This window comes from Colias eurytheme, chromosome 15 (genome assembly GCF_061535395.1).
Source record: "Colias eurytheme isolate Ceu_HAF_F1 chromosome 15, ilColEury1 Martin Lab GWU primary, whole genome shotgun sequence".
NCBI classification, from domain to species: domain Eukaryota; kingdom Metazoa; phylum Arthropoda; class Insecta; order Lepidoptera; family Pieridae; genus Colias; species Colias eurytheme.
The window spans coordinates 3832499-3853472 of NC_142994.1; the positions used below are offsets into that span (position 1 = coordinate 3832499).

General features: G+C 31.2%; 2 protein-coding genes across 7 annotated transcripts in view; one reads left to right on the forward strand and one right to left on the reverse strand.

The window, feature by feature from the left end:
* Positions 1–2638: 2638 nt before the first annotated feature.
* Positions 2639–18764, reverse strand: LOC149902188 (uncharacterized). 2 transcript variants are annotated; one of them, XM_090110416.1, is made up of 5 exons: positions 18647–18764; positions 6301–6487; positions 5545–5794; positions 4997–5140; positions 2639–3110 (listed from the first exon to the last, which is right to left on the reverse strand). In XM_090110416.1, the coding sequence occupies exons 1-5, from the start codon at positions 18660–18662 to the stop codon at positions 2952–2954; spliced, it is 756 nt and encodes a 251-aa protein (XP_089966542.1). In that variant the 5' UTR covers positions 18663–18764; the 3' UTR covers positions 2639–2951. The 2 variants fall into 2 exon arrangements, with proteins under 2 accessions (XP_089966542.1, XP_089966543.1); XM_090110417.1 differs by lacking the exon at positions 18647–18764 and adding an exon at positions 6808–6862.
* LOC149902189 (uncharacterized) overlaps positions 18736–20974 on the forward strand; it is an 86519-nt gene continuing 84280 nt past the window's right edge. For all 5 annotated transcript variants that reach the window (XM_090110411.1, XM_090110415.1, XM_090110412.1 and 2 more), the window contains exon 1: positions 18736–18936. The gene's annotated coding sequence lies outside the window, so the exon portion shown is untranslated. The remainder of the gene's footprint in view (positions 18937–20974) is intronic.

Sequence of the window (20974 nt, forward strand, 5' to 3'; positions counted from 1 at the left end):
ATATATTATTGAAATAAGAATTGTGATGTTCATAAATTCTTAAAATCTATATTCTTTTTTTATTCAGTAAATGTTCATGTTTGTTAATGAAATAAAATATTATTAATTTTATTGAGAGCTCTAATTATAAAAATTTTTTTTGCTTGACGTTTATTCCTAGGGCTATGTGTTCAATGTTCATAAAGACTGGCGCATACAGAGTTAATTAGATATTTCTTATTACATGCACGAAAGTTTACTTCAGTATTTGTTATCACTGAATTGCACTTAATATACTTGATATATATCTAAATCCTTGCAAGTAACTGTGCAAGTAACTCACGTTGTCTCATATTTCATCATCTGTCAATGCAAGGAGTGCTTGTTTTGTCATTTTGTTAGAAGCAGACAACCCACGACGTAAACCTGTAGGTTGTTAGCACTTCAATGCATTCAAAGTGTACTGACAGGAGTTAAAAGGTTATCTATGTGTTCTGTAAGGTTGGCATGTACTGTGAGCCCTTCATTTAATTAAATATAAGACACGTTGTTAAATTTGCTGATATGCAAGTTGAAAACGCAATTATTGAATTGAATAAATGAGGCCCATAACTATACATAAATAGGACACATATGTATTTATCATTCAAATGTGTTACAACATTTTTGGGGCAATGTTACAAATTGCGTCAACAACAACAACCATTATAAGGTATTACAGGACGCTTAATCACGCTGTTTTTTTAATTAAAAAATGCCATTAATCAAACCGTAATTTGTGTCCAGGTGCCCATTCTAATACCTGTTACAATTATTAAGCATAATAAATCAGAAAGAAAATGTAATCAACGGAATCTCAATTAAAAAGGCGATTACTATTTCCGTGGAGGGTGGAATCCACGTCTTATCGCGGACTGTCAGGCGGGATATTGTCTGTCGAATTGAAAGTGACGTGAGCACCTGGCTCTTTTCGACGAAATTAAAAAAGTTTTCAGTAACGGAACTTTGTAGATCGCGTTCATTTAAATTCTAACTGATTCCGTGTTAGTATTTGTTCTGAGTTTTGTCAATCGCGTTCAAAAGTTCATTTCAGTGAGGGGAGTTCCACGTGGATTAACAGTTTTTTTTTTTTATTTGTGTAATTTTGCAATGTAACCTGTAGTTGAGCAACGTTTTAAAATTTTAATAATCGGTAATGATATGAACCAGTTATCGATTATATGCAGTAGCATTTAAAATGCCAATCCTTTGAAGAAAGATATCATTCGTCCCACTAGTTAAGCCAATAGCTTAGCAAAACTGGTCATGGATTTGACATTTTAATATTGAAAATATAGTTTAGATTAGAATAGGTAGGTTGAATATAAATTATAAGTTATTTATGATTGCATTAGATTTGTGTGAACCTTGTGGAGAGCTAAACGCATTTTCAATATTTATAAACAACATAAATAACAGACTCCTTAGGCAATTACAAGACTTAATTGTAAATAAAATATACTTTCTATACTTTATTTATCTACTTTCTTTCCTAGAAAAGATAAATATTATCCAAAAGATCCATAATCCTTAATCCTTGAATGAAAACAGTTCATCATAGATGAGAAAATAAGAAGATTAATAATTCTCCATAGAAACTCTTAGAAAGCCTTGACAATTACTGCTTTATATTTTGAATAACAAAAATAAGTCATAGAATCCTTATTTAAATATTACGGATTTTATATTATTATCGGAAAATCTGTATATTGTATGTATGTTCCATTGTCATGCTAAAATGGCTCACGTTTTTGCGCTCATATACACTTTTTATCATGAAAAAATATACAGACTATGACTTTGACTTTTCTTATGCAATTTAAAATAAGGAATTCGTAGAGTAATTATGATACGCCCAGCCTAACTGAGGCAGTAACAACTAAATTGCAGTCAAATTAGTAAAACGTTGTACTTAAATGATAACATTAAATTACTTATTCTAATAGAGCATTAAGATTTAAGATTGCATGAAGGCTTTACTCCAACCCATTTACTGTTCACTTAATATAAGTCGGACAATTACCCACGGATCAATATCAGAAAATGAATTCTAAGTGCAAGTGCAATCGAGGCATGAGAATGGAATAACATTCTAAAATGTATTATATGCTAAATATAGTACCTACTATTGTCACGTATCTTGTCGTACCCATAGAAACCTACATAACAATTTAGATTTCTATGGTCGTACCGTATTTATGTAGAGTTGAAACGGGAATTACAGTTAAATTTTTCTAATTGCCAATACATTTTTATACCACACTAAAACGTTATTCAATTTAAATATCTTATTTTATAATTAACAATAATGTGAAAATTTGATAAAAATGTGTATTTTTTCCTCTTTCATGCAAAAACGATGTTTTGATTCTATATGAAATTTTACATTTATATTAATCTCCAAGTGCCCAAGTGTCTATCATGTTGCATAAGCGGAGGTCTGAATGTAGAGTTTTTTTTAACATTTTGCACCTTTCAATTTTACACTAAACACTCAATTATTTTATAATACTAGGAAAACTATTTCTTCCGCTTACCACACCGCCCTTCAATAATAACACTTTTACGTACCAAGGTCAGGCTTTAAATAAAATCACATATATTCAACGTAACATTTATTTCATAAAACAAACGTGCAATGAGTAAACAGTGCCATAACAAGTGCCTAATTTACCTAAATGCCGAGGTCATGTGCCAGGACGTATAATTTGTCTATATTCGTGTATTTGTACTTTAGGATAATTGCGAATGGCGGGATATACCAATAGTCTAAAATTATAACGTATGCTTGTTATAATAAATATGAATGTTATAATGATCAACACTTTTAGTTCATACTATAATATCTAAACGATCCTCACAATTAAAAGTTGAAATCACAAATTTGATTTTACCCTTCATTTACAATTATCTCAATGTACTATTACTACGAATTAAACTCCAGTACGTAGTTTTATCCATGTACGGATGGCGGAGTTAGCTAAGTTACTATAGACACCCGGTGTGCCCTCTCGAGCACAACCAATCCCAAAGGAGACGACACCAGCTTGTTTTTCTGATGATGAAAATACAACTGGTCCTCCTGAATCTCCCTGTAAATTTTAAAAGTTTAAATATAAGGGAATATTTCAATTAAATATGAAGAATATAAAAAGCTTTTCACGGATAGTTAAACCTAACGGAATAAAGCTTTAGTGGAAGAACTTTCAAATCACTTTTAAACACATAATTTCAACGAATAATAATAAATTAAACAATTAGAAAGTATTACAAAAAGAAAAATATTCTTTCCGACAATTTTGCTTCGAAGAAATCTCTGACTTAGTGAATTAGGAAAACGCCTCATAAAATATCTAGACAGAGTAACTTTAGTCAACATATAGCTAAAGATATTTAAGAAGCTACTGGTATAATTAGGAGCGCAATTCATTCATTCATTCATTGGCCTATACGTCTATTACAGACGGTTTATGGTGCTATGCCTGAGCAATGCTTTTGGTGTCCAAACAATCCGATGCGAGATCGACATACTTTTCCGCAGGTCGGACAGGGGAAGTTTGCTGGAACAGGTTCGTTTTCGGCTTGGTGACGTTTCATCCTTTTGCTTGCGAGTACTCTGAACCACGCTTCGTCACAGAATCTGCAGCCCTCGGAAACAAGTTTGCGCCAATCAGATCGATCATTAGCGAGTTTCTCCCAGTTTTTATAATCAATATTGAAAGAAGCCATGTCGCGTTTTGCACAGTCCTTGAAGCGGAGCAGGGGTCTCCCGATGTCTCTCTTTGCATCGGCGACTGCACCCAGCATAACGCGTCTTGGCAATCGAGAAGGCTCCATCCTGTACACATGCCCTAGCCAACGAAGGCGTCTCTGTTTGAGTATCGTAGTCAGGCTAGGTAGCTGTGCGATTTCAAGAACCTTCTCGTGGGTAATCTTATTTTGCCACGTTATGCCTAAGATCTTGCGTAAGCAGCGCATGTAGAAGGAGTTCAATCGACGCTCTTGTTTTGCATACGACGTCCAGGTTTCAGCCCCATACAAAAGAATGCTCAAGATGGAAGCTTGGAAAACTATCATCTTAGTTTTAATAGTAAGATGTTTGCTTCAACAAGACAACCACAAGACAAGACAGTTATATTATCACAAGGACATACCAACAAGACAGTTATATTATCACAAGGAGCTCCTGCGGGGTCAACGATATCTCTGAATGGCATGCCACTGGTAGAAATCGACAGATTTTGCTATCTAGGGTCCACCGTGTCGAACAATCTCTCACTTAATTCGGAGATCGATATTCGTATCGGCAAGGCGGCGACCATGTTTGGGAAGCTTAATACAAGAGTATGGCGAGGAGCGCAATTATCACTGTATGAACACCGTATAAAAGAGTTTCAATGAAGTTCGCGACGTCCAGAGTCCAGACAAAGTTTGTATTTGAACGGACTCCGATTTTGCTTTTGCTTCTCTCACTTCAAAGTAGCTTTCCGCTGTTTAAGCTCCGAATAAAATTTGTACAAATCAGTTTAGCAGTTCACCCGTAAAATCGAAAAAACTTGCCTTTAAAAGAACGCGAGAAAAGTTAATTTATGGTCCCTAGAGTAGAAGATATTACTGCTTTAACATTGAACATTACAACATGCGATACATTTATACCCTGGTTTATAATATTACTAGCGGTCCGCCCCGGCTTCGCCCGTGGTACCTTCATGTTTAAACTATCCTATCTCTCAAGTTGGATCGAACTGCACATGGTGTGCGAATTTTATTATAATCGGTTAAGTGGTTTAGGAGTCCATTGAGGACAAACATTGTGACACGAGATTTATATATATTAAGATTTATTATGTTTTCTTTTGATGAAGAAAAAAGGACTTGCTACGAATGCATAAATATATGTACAAAGTAATAAATAGCATTTCTCACAATCACGAAACAGTAAAAATACCTTACACTATTATTATCAACTTTTAGTTACCTGACAGGAATCTTTGCCGCCCTCCGGAACACCGGCACAGAACATTCTAGACGTAATGCTGTTCCCATACGTTGTTTTGCAGTCAGTATTGGACACGACCGGCACTTGTACAGCCATCAAATTCTTGCTTGTTTGACCGTTTTCCTGTAAGAATGAATACATATAGACTAGAGGTAGAAAAACGAAATTTATATTTACACTATGAATATGTAGGGATCGATTTTTTAGCATATTATTTATGAATTATTTTTCTTTATCTATCTCTTTAATGATATCCGTAGGTAGATATAGCAAAAACAGAATTAATCAAAACATTATTATCAAGTAAGTAATGATTGTTTATTGAAACTTGAAAAAACAACAAGAAGTGTCCTTTCTAACGACATTGTTTAAACAGAAACCTTCCAAAATTTGATAATATTATACGATAATTTATACATTCTCCCTTCTCTACATATTATTCATTTTATCGCGCACATATTATGCACCCCACATACATATATACGCATATCTATAAGGATATTAAGAATTTGCAGTATCATACTTACAGAAGTAGCTCCCCACCCCGATACAGTAACATTATCTCCTGCAGGAACACTAGCCCCTCTAGACACAAGCGTCACAGCTTTCATATTAGTACCATCCAATGGGATCCGCTGACGAAGCGTCACCACACCGACGTCATAGTCACTGGTCCTTGCGTTATACCGTGGATGCTGGGAGAAACTGGTTGTGGAATACATTGTTCCACCCTCGTCAGAATTTGTGCTACCCGCTCTAACGAAGACTTCTTGCATTCTGAAATGTTCAGTATAGTATTAGTTGTGCTAATACATATATACTTATTGCAAAAGAATATGTTTGTACATAATATTATAAAAGCCGCGTCTGTTCGCGATAAACTCAAAAACTCGTATTTCATTCTGTTTTCACTAAAGGATAGCGTGGTTCTCAAGGAAGGTTTAAGAATGTAATTTGTTAAGTTTAAGACAACGCAAGCGAAGCCGCAATCGGAGTTAGTAGTCGTAAAAGAATCTTATAGGGATTTTTACTAAAGGTAATACGGTAGAGTCATGAATATTGAAAATGTTGCATCATTTTATTTAAACGCATAAAAGAACTGGGTTGATCATTTTCCATTCAAGGAACATTTTGAATGTAAACTTCTAGGAAGAGTAAATAAGGCTTAAAATAACATCTGAAACTTTCATTGAAAAGGAATTTAAAATTGAAATTCATCACGATGAGTTGAGGGAAAAATTCCAACAATTTAAGAGCTAAGAAAATGGACTATTCATACAAACCCCGCCAAGCAATGAGCGGCTGTCAGAATATTCTGATCGTTGAGTATGGATCCTCCACATTGGAAGTAATCTGTACCTTTTCTTAGTAACAAGTATACTTGGTATGGAAAGTTCTCGATTGTCGTGTTGTAGCCGCCAACTATCTTCCCGTGGTGACTGAGACGTACCTGTCGTCGGCATAATGCATCTGTAATTGATTTGAAGTTATAAAACATTGTAGTTTTGTTTACATAATATGTAATAATAAAATTATATGTACATATCTAAATTGCAGAGATTATGTAGGGAAATTTAAAAATAATTGCAATACAATAATATTTCAATTATTTATTTTATGCATGTATACAAAACAAAACGTATTTTAATGCAATATTGTTTTTATATCGTCTGTTAACACGCACACAAAACCCTTCATGCAGAGATACACTTTAGCAAGACAGAAACAGCACGCATATTTAAGAAATACTTATTCCTAAATATTTTTAGTACTACTAAATATTTATTTACCTTGCACAGCCAACAAACAAAAACATAAAATTATGAAACTTTTCACCGCCCCCATGTTCAACAAGGAACTGTGGCCTACTTTAAGAAAATGCACTTAAATATTATTTTTATATATTTTTCAACGAGAAAAATGCATTCTTATCGTATAATTATTAGCATATTAAAATACCATTACATACACTCGTAATTTTAAGGAAATAATTTACTATCATTTACTACTTACTAAGATGTTCAGTGTCGTAAGTATTGCATAAATTTTCCTTATTCGAAAATAAATCGTCGAAGAAGAAAAATAATAGTAGTACAGAAAAAGCAAGTATTTAAAAAAAACATTAACGGTTAATAGAAATAGAATTGATAATGAAAAACTTTGAAATTAAACAAAATTTATAGCCTTTCGCATCAATTTTGAAATAAAATTTGAATTTATAAAAAAAAGTCGTATGTAAGGATACCGTACTTTTACGAAACACTGATTTACTGTTAAGATGCGTTGACCTCTCCATTGCATGTAAGTATAATCCAAATTATGTGAAACCATGTTGTTCAGTGTACATATAATTACACTAACTTGTGCACGCGGTTCTACCCGCTCTTACCTGGACAAAAACTGACCTGTGTCAAATGATATAACCCGTAGCAAAATTTATCTTACCATCCTTTGCAGTTTACATTATAGATAGATAGATGGTCACATTTATGTTAAAAATAGTACCTATCCAGAAATATGCATCACATACAATGTTTCAAATCTATACCTACCTAAAAGGCATTCGTTTCAATAGAATATAAAGAGTTATTAATATTTGCATATAAATAATTTGAATATTTGAATAAAATCGTCAATGAAACCGATATCAATTGAATTTGAGCGGTCAATGCCGATTCTGCTCGTTTATATTGATTTAAAGCGGTATATATATTGAAAAATAAATTGTTTGTATAAAATAAAATGGTCTATCAAGTTAACGTGTGTTTATTTATGTAACTATTGTCCTTCTCTTAATAGCAAATTCGTGGTCTTAAGATACATTACTGTTTACACTATGTAGGTATTCTATGAAAACGATAATTCATTATTCAATCAATCAAGATCTGAGGAGATTATTGACTGAAGAGAGAATGTAAGGAGATTGCGATAGAAAATATTTTTATCAATCTTATTACAAATGCACTGATCCATTATTATTCATATTATATTTAATTAGTATTTTAATATTTTTGCAACCAATATTTTCCCTCTTTTGAAAGCACATCGATATGGCATGTTATTTTACTTTCAAGAATTCGTACACATAATATCCTATAATAACTACCTAATAAACTACATACATTTTTGTACCAATATATCCCAACTCGACGGACACTAGCTAAGGAAGGATACCTATATGCACGCAAAAATAAAGTGCATTCTCTCTTTCTTCATTCTCGTTTCCCGATTTGACAGTGAATTAGTAATTATACACCACTGCAAAATCAGGCGAAGTAATCACAACACCCACTCCTTTATATTACTTAACTCCGGTTTTGAGAAAAAAATAACATAATATATACCAAAAACGTATAAGTCATACATATTAGATACATCAGCTAGTTTATGAGATTTCTCTGAAAAGTTGCGTAGGTTTTTAATTCATTATAGTTTATCTACACGTGTATCATCTTGTTAACATTATTTGAATATGCACTAAAAGCCATTTTGCAATACCATCACCGGATAAGGATACAATTAGACAGATATATATCATAACTGCGTTTAAAATAATTTAAACCAAGGTTACGCTAACGAGAAAAAGAAAAATGTCTAAAAATGCAAAAAGACCAAAAAGGTTGGGCTTTGCAACATTTAAAAGGCTCTTTGCACGATAGTGAACTGTGATATCCCAGGCAGGGTTCAAAATATTCCATTTTAGTTCTAAATATAGCTTCTTCGGTCGATTGCATTTCTTCGTTGCATTTGTTTTTCTTTTATAGTGTACTGCTGCACCGTGAGTCATGAGGCATCCGTACTAATACTTATTCGAAAAATAAAAATTGACAAAAAAAGTGTACAGCTAGATTTATTATGTGCTCATTTTATAGACCGGACTCTCAGTGGAGTTTCGTTTGCAAAAATCGCGGACCTAAATCTGACTTCTGATATATATTGTATAGATCCCAGACATCCTATAGACAGATGTTGCCAACCAGTTTTGTGGTCCCCTGCCCGCACCCCGGTAATTAAATATGGCATACAAAGAAAAAAATAAAAATTTCCAAAACATGCCGTGTGGGGTATCAAATGAAAGAGCTTATTGAGTAGATCACGAATATATAGAATACTATATACATTTCTTACACTTTCTCTAAGATTTTTTAGAAAATTTACAAAAATGGTCCATTTTTGAGTTAACTTTAAACCACTATAGATTGAAAACTCATGAATATATTTTTTAAATTATTATTTTAAATAATTAACAATAGTCCATTGTTTACGATTCAATATTTCGTACAGTGAAATAGTTGCATGGGGGAGTGGGGGGAGCATTCAAAGATGGCGAGTATATTTTCAAGTTCATATAGTATATAGTTATTTTCATCAAATCCACCACATAGCTCACTTATATTATATTACGAACTATTGAATCATAAACAATGGACTATTGTTAATTATTTAAAATAATAATTTAAAAAATATATTCATGAGTTTTCAATCTATAGTGGTTTAAAGTTAACTCAAAAATGGACCATTTTCGTAAATTTTCTAAAAAATCTTAGAGAAAGTGTAAGAAATGTATATAGTATGCTATATATTCGTGATCTACTCAATAAGCTCTTTCATTTGATACCCCACACGGCATGTTTTGGAAATTTTTATTTTTTTCTTTGTATGCCATATTTAATTACCGGGGTGCGGGCAGGGGGACCACAAAACTGGTTGGCAACATCTGTCTATAGGATGTCTGGGATCTATACAATATATGAGTAAGTATAAAGAGTTGATCAGGTATCAGATTTAGGAGTAATATTTGATTCGGTATTGTCCTTTAGAAACCATTATGACCACATTTGTAGCAAAGCAAACAGAGCTCTGGGCTTTATACTCAGAGTTGCCAAACCATTTCAATGTCCATCTTCTTGGATTATTCTTTATAACTCTCTTGTAAGAAGCATCCTTGAATACTGTTCGTCGGTATGGTCACCAATATATAATATACATATTGATAGAATTGAGGCAATCCAGCGACGATTTGTAAGATCATTGTGTATTAGATTAGGTTTAAGAAATAGTATTAAGGAGTATGATGACAGACTTTTAAAATTTAACATGAAAAGTTTAAAGAATCGGAGGATTAACTCCGATCTTTGTTATATTCACAGGATTGTCAATGGTGCCCTGCATGAGAATTTATTAGATGAAATAAATATTAATGTTCCAAGTCGGTCCAAAAGGTCCTATAAATTATTTGCCTTGCCAACTACAAAAAACATGGTCTCTCAGAACAGCCCTTTGATCCGAATGTGTAGGCTTTATAATGAGATTTGTGCCAATAATGATATTTTCCTATATAATTTGTATCAATTTAGAAATAAAATAGATATTAATTTAAATGATGAATAAAATTCAAGTTAACACTTATAATTAATTTAAATTATTTTTGTTATTTTAATTAATGAGTACTGATATATTGATAAAACATTTGACTTGATAATAATTAATGATGGTATGTAGTTACTGTATTCACTTTTTTATGTTATTGTAATGATTTAAATGTTGTGTGCAGTTTTAATTGGGTCGTAATCTTAATATTGTTTAATTTAGTAAGTTGATGTAAATGTTCTTGGATTATATCCTGTAACTGTGCCTTATATAAATAAATAAATAAATAAATAAATAAATATCAGAAGTCAGATTTAGGTCCGCGATTTTTGCAAACGAACATCTCCTTGGAGCCTGCTATTAACACAATTTAAATTTGGGAATGCAATATTTTACCAAAACATATAACTTTTCTGCCTACATAAACGTGAACGTCGGTTTTATGTTTATCAAAAATATGTAAAATTTTAAACGTACGAAAGTTATAAATTCGGAATAAGGAACTTTTTACAAAGCGCTCTAAAACGTGTGTAGTAAACGTTAAAATAAGCCAAGCGCAAATAGCATTCAATCTTTGTATCCATTGTTTTCTTTTGACTTTATTTTGCTGGCAGTGCAATAACATTTTACTTTGTACCAGACCAGACTTTCAATGTATGTTTTTAACAGAAGCTTTTCTAATTTACAGTGAACTTTAAAAATATTGTTATTATTTTAAAGCAAATACGGACATGCATTCTTTGGCAACTTAAGAATTCGAGTAATTTTTAAGGCTTCACGAATTGAATGGAAGGTAAATGGAAGGTAAAATGAGTCTATAATGTGTTTTCAAAGTCTTTATTCGACTTTATTAACTTTTAACAACACATTTAAAACAAGGAAACTATGTAAGCAATAAGCATACATTAGCGAACAGAATACCAAAGCCACAAAGCAAATTACGCAGCTTTCGACTAGCATAACTTTAGCAGTGAAATTTCATTACGGGCTTTTAATTACAAGACCTAAATTTTGTCACACAGAAATTGTAACTTATAAAGCGTTAACGACTACGTTTGGCAAAACTTAAGATCATAAGAGCCTAATTAAAACACGACAAATAACGTCACGTACGAACCCGTAGAGAAGGTTAAACTATTGTGAAATTCACATGTGAAATAGTTGCTGCGAAACCGTATCGCGATTTACATAATTTCATAGTTAGGACACCTTTACTCTCGACAATTATTTTTCGTATATTAATACAATTTACAATTGGACCTGGTCGGGTTCGTGCGGGTTATTGATCTTTTGTAATTGGTAATGACAGTGAACATTGTGTAAGATCCATTTCGTTGTAATTAAAACTGAGAATTACGCTTTTAGTCATAATACAATTGATTAAAGTTTTTAATAACGTCAGATTTGCACGTAACGTTATTCTTACAACTCATAAGTCTCCATTCATGTATTTAATTAATCCATGGATTAAAAATCGTAAACTTTTTCAATACTTTCTCTAAACAAACTGCACGCCATTAGCTGTCTGTGGTTTTGTGAAAGAAAACAATAACTTTTTCCAACCAAAAAACAATAGTGTAATGGTGTAGTACCACAAAGTGCAATTTTACCAATATGATTTTCACTTCTACGACTACTATGGTAGAAAAAGAAAACGCGTATACATTTGTGCATTTGTAAACATTCATATTTCGTAATCGATGTTCTGCTGTTTTAAGAATATAAGAATATAACTAATTAATATTTATTTTTTTATGTTTTTTAAATATATCCAATATCGAAACGAATCGAATGAAATGTTAAAACTTTCCTCTTCATAATATTAGCATAGGTAAAAATTAAAATAAATCATTTTATACGATCCTTGTTATTTACCAATTAATACATAGTTGCAAAGACATAACATTAACCTGTAGAGTTCATAGACACTGTAACAACAACACACGTCTCGTGTGCAGAAATGTGATCTTACAGCTAATGTCACTGTGAACCGGAAACGCAACTATTGTACCGAAATTGTTTTAATTGGCCTTAGAAGGATGCGAGCTAATGATGTCTTACTGTCACACACTGCGTCCACGATTCACTAGTATTGTACGATTCAAACTTAATGACGGCTCGGAACATCGTACGATGCCCAGAAAACAATTTTAGATATTAGCTGGACGTTAAGGGACCTGTGCGCACTCGCACCTGCACCTAACTTCCGAACCGCCATTAAGTTTGAATCGAACTGTATATTAATTATCTGTGCTAGTATATTTACACTTGGCTGACTAGATGTGTAAAGTGATAATAAATTCTCCTTAAATATTATCTGTTGAGAAATAATACTAAAACAGGCTGTTAAACGGTTGGGTTAGTTGTGCTTTATTTTATTGTATTTATGTGTTTATTCAGATAAGGTGTTTACAAATATTTTCTACAAGCTTTAAAGTTTTAGTGATAGTTTAGAGCTAAATAGTTCATAACAAATCAATAACATTCTTTCTGAAATTACAAAATTATTTATCTTGAGTGTATAATAAATATGACGGTGTGAATTTTTTACAAAATTATTTGGCAGTTATTGCATTTTATCTTCATGATTTAGAAATTTGTGTACCGTTAATTATTAAAGCATGTTAAGGTCGAATCCATAATTCTGTAAAATAGCTCATGCACTTAAAGTAATAAATTTAATTTAAATTTGTTTCAATGAACACTGCAGAAACTTCAAAAGTTACAAAATATATTTAAAAAAAAGTATAATTCTTGCTATGAAGATATTTTTTTATCTTGAGCTGTAAAAAAATCGAAAAAATAGATTTATTTATTCGACCCTTAACCAAAAATTTTATTACAGGTCCTCAAAAATAGATTAATTATTGCAAGTTAATAACAGAACTAATAATTACTTAATAATTACTTACTGCACTTTACTTGTTTGTTCAAATAAGTACGTAATATGTGTCTATTTATAAAAGTTTCAAAATTTTAAATAAGAAATACATTATGTAGGGTTCGAGAAAAGTTTTGGATACAAAATAAGCAGCATCACAATTTATATACAGTGTTTCTTTTATGGTTTCATACACCTTTACACCTGGATAAAATTTATTTAGTTCGCAATAAAATTAGCATAAAATGAATAGCAACAAATTGATATGATTTTGAAGTGGGACTTTAATATAATTCAAAAAGATGCGAATAAGTTATCACACCCTCACAGATTGAAAATAAAAATGGTTACATAAATAAATAAACCGCTTACAGACAATATATGTGCAGTAAGTTTTTGTGATTATCATGGAATGTGCCGGTTTAGGGTTCTTACTCCTGTTTTTCCCTCCTCTATAGTTTAAATAGAATGCATATAAGTAGGTATATTTTACGCAAACGCTTATTACCTTTTTAGATTTCCTTTGAAATTCAGAGAAAAAAATATCTTATATCCCATCCCGGCTCTACAAACACTTAAAGCGATAGGTAAGTAATGGTTTCTATATGGAAAACTATGGAACAGAATCTCAGTTTAGTCAGTCTTTGAATAAAAAAAATCACGGCAAAATAAGGCCATTAATTATTTTTTACGAATATATATGACTATGCTCAACTAATACCGGAAAATTTTAATTAATATAAACACAAAGAATGTAATCTAACATCAACATAATTGTCATAAGTTAGTCCTATTATGTCCTTATTATATTACAACATTTTCCCAAGAAATTAATGCATTTTGCACTTCTACACCATATAAGGAAATTAGAATTATGCACATACATTCTAGTAATTATAAATTATTCTACATCTAATGATTTTTATAAAAACGTTTTCTTTGTAAATGAATGATAGTTGTTTTAATAAATCACTCGACATTCCATATGAACTGTTAACAAGATTATTATTGTGCCGTTTGACAGCAAAAGGGTTTTTTTAGGATCAATAAATCCCATTATACAATAATACCAACAATGTCGTGATCGAAAGATAAATAGTTTTTATTCTGTTGCTTTGTAGATAAAAGAAATAGTGTATTTAAGCGACGCGGTTGGCGCAGTGGTAATGTAACTGCCTACTGAGCCGACGGTCCCGGGTTCGATCCCCGGTCAGGGCAAATATTTGTGTGATGAACTCAATTATTTGTTCTTGGGTCTGGGTGTTATTATCTATATATGTATTTATTAAATATTATATTTATCGTCGCCTAGTACCCACAACACAAGCCTTAATTGAGCTTACTGTGGGACTAGGTCGATTTGTGTAATAATGTCCTATAATATATATTTATTTATTTATTTATTATTTATTTATTTAAGATCTTGTGTTTTATATAATTTACAAGCTTGGAAAACTTCCAATAGCTTATTGAAAAAGACATTACGAATCTTAATAAAATGCGACATTTTAAATACAAATGATCACCAATAGCCAGAGCCGTGAGTCAGAATAATTTTCTTGTAAACTTGTTAGCTAATTGAGACACTGCTGCGCTGTCTAGCACTACATAGAATGACACAACGTTCTAAGAACTTATTATAGTACTTAGATAATAGGTATAGTTCAATATTTAATTAATTATATGTGACATGTGTTTTCAACTTAAAACTTTATGAAATCACCGTCAATTTATTTCTGTACGTAAAGCTAAAATCTCAAATCGCATGAACCATTTATTTTAATTTAATATTCTTCAAGCATTCAACGCCTAGTGAGGTTTATGAGCAGAAATGCATGGGTATTCTTTTTGAAATAAAAGATTTTCTAATAGATTTTAAATGCCCTCAATCACTGTGAGCCGAACGAAAAACATAATTAACAAACCATAGATTTTATTTACCATGAAACATATGTCCTTATTTTTTTACTGTATAATACCTACCCACTTAAAATCATGAATCATACACTAAAAACATACCTGGGTATTCCAAGTATTAATGAATTCAATTCTAAAAAAAAAATCCTTGAATATTTGACTTCTAACCTGTAATACTTAAAAATAATTACCTAATACTTTTTTGTCATACATATTAATTATCAACTGCATATACTTTTGGTTCATCATGAACAGCTAATACAGTAATATTTTATTGATAAGTTTTAAGAAATACTTCCTGCATTCAACCCACACGAAATCCAGTACCGAACAAGCCGATTTAAATTAGCTGCCACCAAATAAATAATGCACCCGTTATATCCAAGATCAATGTACCACATACATTAACAAACATAATCATGCAATCTGCGAAGCCAGCAACACCAATAAAGTACAAAGTTCTGCTAACAGTTCGCAACTGCAAATGTAAATTGTATGTACGTATCAATCCCAACAAATAATTACTTGGACTCTGACGTGGTCTGCGAGTTTGGTCTATTTAAATAACGACTGGATATTTATACCTTTTGCTGATCTTATTCAGCTGTTTCTTGTAAACGCTGTAGTGCATATTTGTGTTTTCGTTATTGCATATCTCTGTTTATTCGATAGAAATTGAATTCATTTCAAAATAAGATTAAAAACTAAAAATAGTACTTAACCAATCTAATAAATTCGCTAACTTATCTAAATTTTAAGATATAAATATCAATGCTATAAAACATAGGTAACTTATAAGTTACAAATTGGATCCCTTAGGTTTAGGACAATGTTTAAAATCCGTAGAAGACAAGAAAAGATTATGTGAGAATGGCGCCCATAAACCTAGATACTTATTTACACATGTAATTAAAACGTACAAATATCCGTGTCATAGCAGAATTCTGTTAAATTTATATAACCAAAAGAAGCGTCAAACAAACCATTCAAGTATTTGTTGTGTTAGTTTCATTTAGAATTCAAAGCAGGTAAACATTTTCAGTTGCATAAATCGTTTTCACGGTTTCCACGAACCGCGAAATTGCCTTTTGTTGATGGAGAAATATGTGAATCTTTTGGGGGACATGGAATAGAAAAAAACTATCGTATTTGTCTGCACGTACTTTATAAAATAAAATTCTTTAGAAAATGTTTGGAACAATAACTGCACGCTTGAATAATGACCACAATGTTTTTAACTTTCTCAGCAAATTTTCACTTGTTTTCTCGGTAAATTTATTAAAAATGTTTATGGATACCTAACAAATGTGAAGTGAATTTCATTTCCATTCCATTTCAATTTATTTTTGTTACGTGATATACAAAAACCTTCGTCCTAATTACTTATCCCCATCAATTACTATAATAAATCACTTTAATACCAACTGTTCAGAATATTCTAAATGTTAAATAATATTCAATAACAAGAACAAAAGTGGAAGGCCTTGTCAAAGTTCACTCCTTGCATTCAATTCTGTTATCTAAACTGTTTCAAAGGACTTATTCTATTCAGTGTTAATTGTTTACGCGATGACAATGTCGCTCCAAGCCTTTCTTCGAGCGCGAAGGACATAGCTGTCCAACTGTCCAAACTTTACTCATTTATTTTGATAATACAAATCTAAAAGTTTACCCGACACTTCCTTTGTCCGTAACAAATGTACTCAGAAAAATAAGTCAAACATATACCTTTAAAAACCTATTAGAGAAACAACGAATAAAACTTACGTTGTTAAATTTATCACTTTTAGAACAGATCAGCATTTCCAATATCAATTACAAAGCTATCGGAAATATTCAATGTAGTAAAAAATAAGCCGGAAAATTAAAAACAATTTCACAAATAACAGGAATATTTTCGATGCAAAGCAGATCGGACGATACTTTGCATGAAAAATGTTTTTCAGGGTATCAGCAAAAATTTTTACTTTGGCCGATATGATTCCGATGTCACGTACGGCAATAAAAATAGTGATAAAAATTCAAAACGCTTTGATAACCGTGCCATTCAATGCACTGTGAAAATGAAACCCGTACGTCTGTCATAACATTCCCGAAACTCGATATTTTAATTGTGTTATTAAAAGCATCGAGGGACGAATTGTTTTTAGCGTCCATCCATGGATCGAACGTGCGAAGTTGATACGTATTCTGCTCTTAAAACAAAACCAGCCCTTAGTGTTGGCGGGTGAAATGTAGAGCAATTATAGGCATAGTTCGATACCAATTTGTTGCAAAAAGTGTACGTGATAAAATACCACCTCTTTGCTTAAAAATGTGATGAAAAATATTTCCACAGATAAAAAAAATCGTATGACATAAACAGTAATACGACCTAATACGAGTAATTAGATAACAATATATTTTTTAATTATAAAGAGGAAATTAAAGAGTTATCCGTAGAATGTTTTAACTCTCTATACGTAATTATCAATTAGAGTAATTAATGTAATTAAATAATATTTACAACAAAAAAAATACAACCAATTTTGCTTTTCCTACTCTTTAATATTTATTGAAATCTATTTAATTATACTACGTATTATATGTAATAAACGATGCAATATTTATAATTATTTTCATATTAGTATGTGTTATATTATAACCATTAGCCAGTAGGTTAATATCTTCTTAATATTAGTACATATTTAATGTCTAATCGGTCAGAAAAATTGGTATCTATTTTTTACGACGATCTAAAGGTCTTGAAGAACGTTAAGTTTCCTGAAAAGTAACATAATCTAAGAATTTTTACAATTAAAACAACACGTCATGTCTAAAGAAAACATAATAACAAAAGCAAACTTGAATACTATTATTAAATGGCCATAGAAAAGGCTAAGTTTCATTGAACATACGTCATCGTTAGTTCCTTGAATAATAGTAACATATTTATTCGAACTGTTCGTATATATGTGCCTTGTATACTTTACCGATGTCCAAGTATACGACGTATTATATAAAGAGACGATAGCTTTCTAAGAAAACCAGTATGATCTTGGAGTACCTAAGAACTAGCGCGTATAAATATTAGCAAACTAGTCTAGAGCTAAAGGAAATTAAATGTTAAGAATAAGATTTACTTTGAGCATTTTCATTTATGCATTGTACAAATATTTTTATGTTCTTTCAGCTTTTATGATTGTTATTTTAACGTTTATAATAAATACTTATGAAAGATTTAAAAAATGAGTTAATTTAATTTAATGAATATTAATTATTAATTTCACAGTAATGTGCGGTAATGGGATTTAGATTTTAAAAAATTTACACACTTGTTACGAGCTACGTTCAATTTGCTTCACAACATTGATCGATTTATAGACACATTTCTCCAAACTCGCTAACAGAAAGTTCAAACTCACACGTTCCCATTGTTTCTTTCGACACAATTAGCGTTTACCTCGCAACAAATCACTTACCGAAAAATATGTTCATTTTTTGCTACGATTACTATCCTTAACCTTAATAAAGGTATTGTGTGGGGTGTTAGATCGGCTGCGATATCTTTCCGATTGAAGCTTGTACGGCGAACGCTCGTGGTTTCTGTGTTAGTGGCCTGAGCGGGCGCGCACACGCATTTCTTCCGTTTACCGCTCAGTGTTACTTTGACACTAGCGCAGACCGAACTTAGAAGTTCCATTGTCGTCGAATCGTGAACTGTGAACGAACTCTGTGATTTATGTGATTGTGTTTTGTATTTAAATCATAGGTAAGTCGCCGAACACTTTCGTTGATAATATTCGCGGATACTCTCTCCTGTTAAGAAAGCGTATAATTTCACATAGTTGTCCGTTCTTCTCATTCTTGATATCTAAGATGCTAAACATGCCAATTAGTGTGCTTTATGGATGGCCTATGTTTGATAATCGTGACTTTATACCTAAGCATTATAATGCTAATTCGAAAATACCATTAATAGTATATTATGATAATAAGCTCACAAATAAAAACAGCTTATATAAATAATGATTGAAGCGTTAAATCAAACTGCATCATGCGTTTATTTAAAGAGCTTTAATGATATTTTATTTTTAATGTTCGATTATTATTTTATTAATAACACGTCGCAGTAATTAATTTGAGGGACGTCAATAAATAATAATTAGTGACACCTGTCTAGACTTGAATTAAAATATGATAATCGGCAATAATATGTCAACAAAATTGTGACCTGTGTATTTTAAAATTTTATTATTAAATTCATATGATATTATTTTACATGTGCTGTGATTGTTGCAATTATAACCGGATTCCATTCATGACTATTCAATATGTATCCTAGTAGTGTAATAACGAAGTGTGCAATATGTTTTAAAGCGTTTTTTGTTCCTCTAAAGTGTCGTTATGGATTGTGAGTAATTATTATATTTATAAAGTACAAATATTCATAATAGTATAATAATATTCAAAGATAATGTCATTATTTAATAATTTAGACAACTAATATACCTATTATAAACATACATCATTCATTGATTTTGAATATAAATTTAAATAATAACCAAAGCTTTTTATTTTTTAAGCAATATCTCGAGAACTAAAAGAGTGTGGAAACTCGACAATTAGCGTTTAAAAAGCAATTGTTCGATGAATTTTTTGTTTTTCGCAACGATTCGGTTCATAAGTATATTACAATACTGGGTCAGCGGTTGCATAGAATTAGCGCCTTTTTAACCAATGCGGTATCTGTCTTCATGATAACAAACTTTATCAATAGATTTATATTGTTTGTTTTATTTATCTATAAAGTTATTTTTTCGGGAAAATAACTTGTAGTACCTACATACAACTTAATTACGTAAATCATTTATGGTTTTAATGACGACTTTTTATTTCAATGATATTCATAATATTTTCAATTTTAAAGGATCATATTTAACCCTTTACCACATTGTGGTTCGTAAATGAAACCAAAAAAAATTATCAATTTAATACTACATAAATATTGCACGAAATTCCTACTCACAAACCAGATAGTAAAAAAATATTACGATTTTAAATATACCATAAGTAATAAAAAAAAACTATTTTGATTTTAACTGCGCGTTGTTTTGCTGTTTAAACTATGCCAATTAAAGTTTTCTCCCATCCGATCTCACACTAGTTTATCTGAATGATCATCGTGACCTACAAAACCACTCTCACTGTCACATGACCAACTATACAGAAGTTATAAACAAGTTGCTATATTACTTTTGAATTGGAAAAAAATACACTTTTAATCAAATAATAATTTTAATAATAATTTAATTAAAAAATTAAAAGTATTAATTGCATAATGTAATTTATTGATACTCTGTGCGGTCGATTCCACAGATTATTAAAATCGTTTCGCGCCATTATAGATTATTTATTAGCATAAAATTAACGCGGTCACTTCCGAACTAATTTGTGTGATAAATCAAGATATTATGCGCTAATTGGTGCGTGTTCAATGGAGAATGCCCCTGTAATAAAAGTTCAAAAATTATATAAATTTCCCACAACATTTAATAGGTAGGTACGCTGTAAGTAAATCAATTTTGGTTAATTTAGCGGGGAAATGCCGCGAATATTTTTAAAAGTAATTTTTAAATATTTGATTAAGTATAATCCTTCTTCTAAAAGGAAAAATAAAAAAATACGAAAGTTTAATACGGAGTATTATGATCGACATTTCGTTGGTAAAATTTTGGACCAAACGCATGTTTTGTTCAACAAAGGTAACATAATTTGTCTAATAAACAGAACGGTTTTGCGAAAATATT

Excerpts from the sequence above, each read along its gene's own strand:
- LOC149902188 (XM_090110417.1), bottom strand. The coding sequence starts at position 6,862 with ATGGGGGCGGTGAAAAGTTTCATAATTTTATGTTTTTGTTTGTTGGCT. Across the intron at positions 5,795-6,300 it reads GCCGCTCATTGCTTGGCGGG|AATGCAAGAAGTCTTCGTTA; the intron begins GTTTGTATGAAT and ends TGAACATTTCAG. Across the intron at positions 5,141-5,544 it reads CGGGGTGGGGAGCTACTTCT|GAAAACGGTCAAACAAGCAA; the intron begins GTAAGTATGATA and ends TCATTCTTACAG.